Source organism: Austrofundulus limnaeus, unplaced genomic scaffold, assembly GCF_001266775.1.
Source record: "Austrofundulus limnaeus strain Quisiro unplaced genomic scaffold, Austrofundulus_limnaeus-1.0 Scaffold986, whole genome shotgun sequence".
NCBI classification, from domain to species: Eukaryota; Metazoa; Chordata; class Actinopteri; order Cyprinodontiformes; family Rivulidae; genus Austrofundulus; species Austrofundulus limnaeus.
Genome location: NW_013953388.1, coordinates 51,248 through 55,872, shown reverse-complemented (window position 1 = coordinate 55,872; position 4,625 = coordinate 51,248). Strand labels below are relative to the sequence as shown.

Sequence of the window (4,625 nt, the reverse complement as noted above, 5' to 3'; positions counted from 1 at the left end):
ATCTTAACCTCCAACAACTTTTTCATTTTATTTGTTAATAAATAAATTTAATCACAATCCAGCAAATTGGATAAAAAACAGTAAAAATTCAAATATTTAACTTTAAAATAAATCTATTCTCTGTTGTTCTTTTTACAACAAAATCAAAGATTAGTCAAAACTTTAAGCTTCATTTTCTTGTGTTGAGAGTTGGTCAGCTGTCAGACTGTTTTGTCTTAATGACTTTGGGACCAGATAAAATGCTAACGAGGGTCAGATTCAGCCCACAGGCCTTCACTTGGACACATGAGCTGTAAGCTGTGTTTTTGACTGATTTGTGCAACAATTAGCTGCTTTGTTTTCATCACTGGATGCTTTCAGCTGCTTCTGCTGCTAATTCCCTCCTGGTCTGAACACACACACACACACACACACACCAACACACAAACAATAAAACACACACAAATACACACATAAAAAGCACAAAACAATAATTGAATTTTGAAGCTCGTTAGCACTGCGGCTCGTAACGTGCTCCTCAGACGGCCTCCAGGAAGAATTCACTCCTTCATGTCAGAAACACCTGAGCTCCATCAGAACCTGAACCTCCACACTGATCCGGTCTAGAGGACCCAACAGGTCCAGGATCTGTGCAGGACTCTGGAGTCCTCCTGGCTCAGCTTCAAGGTTCAATTCTSTAATAATCCTGTTTTGTTCTTTAAGTTCATTGACGGGAGTTTTTAGAGCCTGCTGAGAGAATCAGGAGAGCTGAGGGTTCTGCTTTCCAGGACTCTGGTCCAGCTGAGAGACCAGGACTCTGGTCCAGCTGAGAGACCAGGACTCTGGTCTGGTCTCAGAGCCAGCAGGTCCAGCACAGAAACCCAAAGACCCTCTGCAGGTCCTGGGTGTTCCCAGACCAGAGAGTTCTGCTCAGTGGATCCACCTCCTTCATCCGACAATCATTCAGGAAGAACACGCCCAGATGTAGAGACTCCGCCCCCTCAGGTGTTCCACCTGGCTCTAGTTCAGGACCACCAGACTTTAACTCTGATCATTTTAGTCTAATAAGAAAAGAAAAAGTCGAGACAGATTTAATAACATTTATATTTTTTTGATTTTCCTTAAAGAAGGTTCTGGTTCTGGTTCTGGCCCTCGGCCCACATTGAGCCGGGTCAGGCTGCAGGGACATGGTTCCTGTTAGTTTCAATCTGCTTTCACAGATCTTCCAGCAGAAGAGAATAAAGAGCTTTTATTAAAGTCCTGACGTCGACTCGTTAATCTGCCCCAGGCTCCGGGTCAGAACCAAACTGGGCCGAACATAATACAATAATCTGTGAGGGGGGGCAGAGTCGGGCCGGGCCGCAGGCAGCTGCTGCTCGTCAGGCAGGAGGTGGTCCTGGTCCTGGTCCTGATCCGGTCTGCGTTTACAGTCCTGGTCCTGGTCCACCTCCTGTCCTCTGGACCTCCATGGGGTCTTGGTCAGATCTGGAGGTTAGTCGTCCTCACGTGGTCCCACATCATGATGGTCCCTCCACCGTGCCTGACAGGTGGTCTGAGAGACCCCCGTCCAAACATCTGTCTCTGTGTCCAAATGGACCGGTACACAGTATGTACTGCACACCTACAGAATACACACCAGGTGTGTACCAGTACTTACAGAGTACTCAACCAGCTGCTGGGTCTGGTTTTATTGTGGTGTTACTCGTTACCTTACCAGGTAGGTACCAGGTACGTCTTTTTAAGAACCGAGTACACAGGTGTTTCAGTAAAATAACTAAAGTAGAAATACCYGAACAGAGAATGATTGTAGTAAAAATAAATTTCACTGATAAGAAAAGTAAAAATCATAGAAGTGCTCACGGTAATCAGGAAAATAAAAGTACTTTGATCCACACTCTAAGAAATGAAGTGTATTTACTGAACCAGACTGGAGGAAGGATCAAATCTGACAGAATTAGAGATAAAAGCAGAAATATTTAATCAGAAATATTAAAATAAACAAACAAACAAACAAACAAATAAATAAATAAATACATTTAAAACACACCAGTTACCATTAAAACCTTTTTTTTTTACTGGGTTTAGTGGAAMCCGTTTGGTTCAGTAAATTCAACACATTATTTTTTAGAGTGTGTAAACGTCATAAAGTATTTACATTTGTAACGAGTAACCAGGTGTTTTTAAGTAAATATGTAAAAATGTTGCTTTTATGTTTTCAATCCTACAAAATAAAAGTCAACCAGATTAAAACATTTAAAATTTCTAATCCTCGTAACAAACTTAAGTACTGAAACAAAGTAAATGTACTTAGTTGTACAACTTTGACATGTACCTGCTGGTACTACAGTATGTTCATGACTTGGTCCCTGTGGGTACCAGGTACCCGACACCTGTCAGGTGACAGGTGTCGGGTACCAAGTACCTGACAGGTGTCGGGTACCTGGTACCTCACATGTGTCAGGTCACCTGTAGTTTTTTAGTATCTGACAGTGTTCAGAACCTGAAGACCTTCCTGTCCCCGCAGGTCCTCTCAGGGTGGTGGTCCCCACAGAGTCGGTGTCCTCGTACCTCGGCGACACGGCCCTGCTGCGCTGCGAGGTTTCGGGCGAGCCCACTCCCGTCATCCGCTGGCAGAAGAACCGGGAGGACCTYCCTGTGACCTTTGAAGCCCACTCTCGTCTGGCCGTGCTGCCGTCCGGTTCCCTGCAGGTCAGCCGGGTCCAGCCTCCGGACTCGGCCATGTACCGCTGCCTGGCCGACAACCCTGGCAGCACCCGGACCGGGACGGACGCAGAGCTGCGAGTGCTTCCAGGTACCTGACCCATCCAGAGAACACTGAGTCATCGTATACGCTGATGACTTCCTGGTGTTTGTTTTTATATTTTACAGTTTGTCACAAAGTTCAGCTCTTCTGCTTTCACAACTTTTATACTTTTAGCCACTTCTGCAGCTTATTTGCAAATATTTTATCCTCTAAAACATTCAGGTCTCTGCAGATCTCAGTTCTCTCACTCTGTTCTTGTCTTTTTATGGTATTCTTAGCTTTTGGCTACTGTTCTGCTACTTTAAACTTTTATCCAGTCATTTGCCTTTTTATAGCTTTTCACCACTTTTCTGCATGTTTCAGTTTTAGTTTGATTTTGGTTACTTTTATTTTAATTAATATTCTATTAGCTTTAACTTTTGCTAGCTTTATGCTGCATTTAATATTCGGCTACATGGTGTTTTAGCCTTTCTTTTGACATCTTGCACCATTAGCTAGCCTTTTGCCACTTTTAGCTTACCTTTGCTGTTTTCTTCACATCCTTTGAAAGGCTTTAGCTTCTAACTAGCCATGTGCTCATTACCTTCTAGCTAATGTCCTGCAATTTTTAGCTTGTCTTTTAGCTTTTGCTTGGCTAGTGCTACTTTTAGCTTTTTCTAATATTTGGCTGTTAGCTAACGTTTTGACATTAACCAGACGTTTGATTCTTCTCGCTAACGTTCTGCTGCTTTTAGCTGTCCTTTAGCTCAGTGTCAGAGGTGTAAAGTAACTAAGTACAAATACTTTGTTACTGTACTTAAGTAGAAATTTTGGTTATCTGTACTTTACTTGAGTAATTATTTTTCAGAGTACTTCTTACTTCTTACTCATTACCTTTTTACACAGTTATCTGTACTTTCTACTCACTACATTTTTACACAGTTATCTGTACTTTCTACTCACATTTTTTAAAAAGGTAAGAAGTAGAAAGTTGTTACTCCTGTTTTATTCTGAGTTGTTATTATAAATAAATCCTCTCCTGATAAACTGTGTCTCCTATAGAGTGAATTTAATTGTGTTTGGATGAGAAGTATAAATATATACCATTCTGACACACTATTAGCTTGTACACAACCCATCACAGCTGCACGCTGTTAGAAAATATAGTTTTTGGAGAAGTCACCTCCCAATAAATGTCATTTAGGAAAATCTAACTGCTCACTTTTACTCTTTTGATACTTTAATACAAAAAATATCAGATACTTTAAGACTTTTACTCAAGTAATATGTTTAGAGAAGACTTTAACTTTTACTAAAGTATTTTTATGATAAGATACTTGTACTTTTACTCAAGAGGTACTTTATACAACACTGCTCAGTGTTTGGTCTCCTTTTGATGCTGTTAAAGTTTAGTTCTCATCTTGTGTTTGATCTTTAGCTGCTGTTGTGCTACTTGAGCTACAGTTTTCTTTATTTTAGCTCATTTTGCTGTTTTTAGCTGTTTTCTTCTTTTTTTCTAAACCTGGCCAGTAAAATGAAATTATTTCTATTTTTTAGGTTCATGTTGAGATTGAAGTTTTTTTTTCTTTAAATATTGAATAATATTTCACTGAGACTTGTGGAGGTGTGGACTTCCTGGTGGACTTCCTGGTGGACCTCCTGGTGGACTTCCTGGTGGACTTCCTGGTGGACTTCCTGGTGGACGTCCTGGTGGACTTCCTGGTGGACATCCTGGTGGACTTCCTGGTGGACGTCCTGGTGGACTTCCTGGTGGACATCCTGGTGGACTTCCTGGTGGACGTCCTGGTGGACATATTGGTGGACTGCCTGGTGGACGTATTGGTGGACTTCCTTGTGGACGTCCTGGTGGACATATTGGTGGACTGCCTGGTGGACGTATTGG

General features: G+C 41.8%; 1 protein-coding gene across 1 annotated transcript in view; it reads left to right on the top strand.

Moving 5' to 3' along the window:
* The window catches only part of dcc (DCC netrin 1 receptor), a gene marked incomplete at both ends in the record, with an annotated part of 58,745 nt that overhangs the window by 2,947 nt on the left and 51,173 nt on the right, over nucleotides 1-4,625 (top strand). Inside the window, 1 exon segment of the mRNA XM_014030000.1 lies at nucleotides 2,504-2,791. Within this exon segment, the coding sequence (XP_013885454.1) occupies nucleotides 2,504-2,791 (288 nt within the window).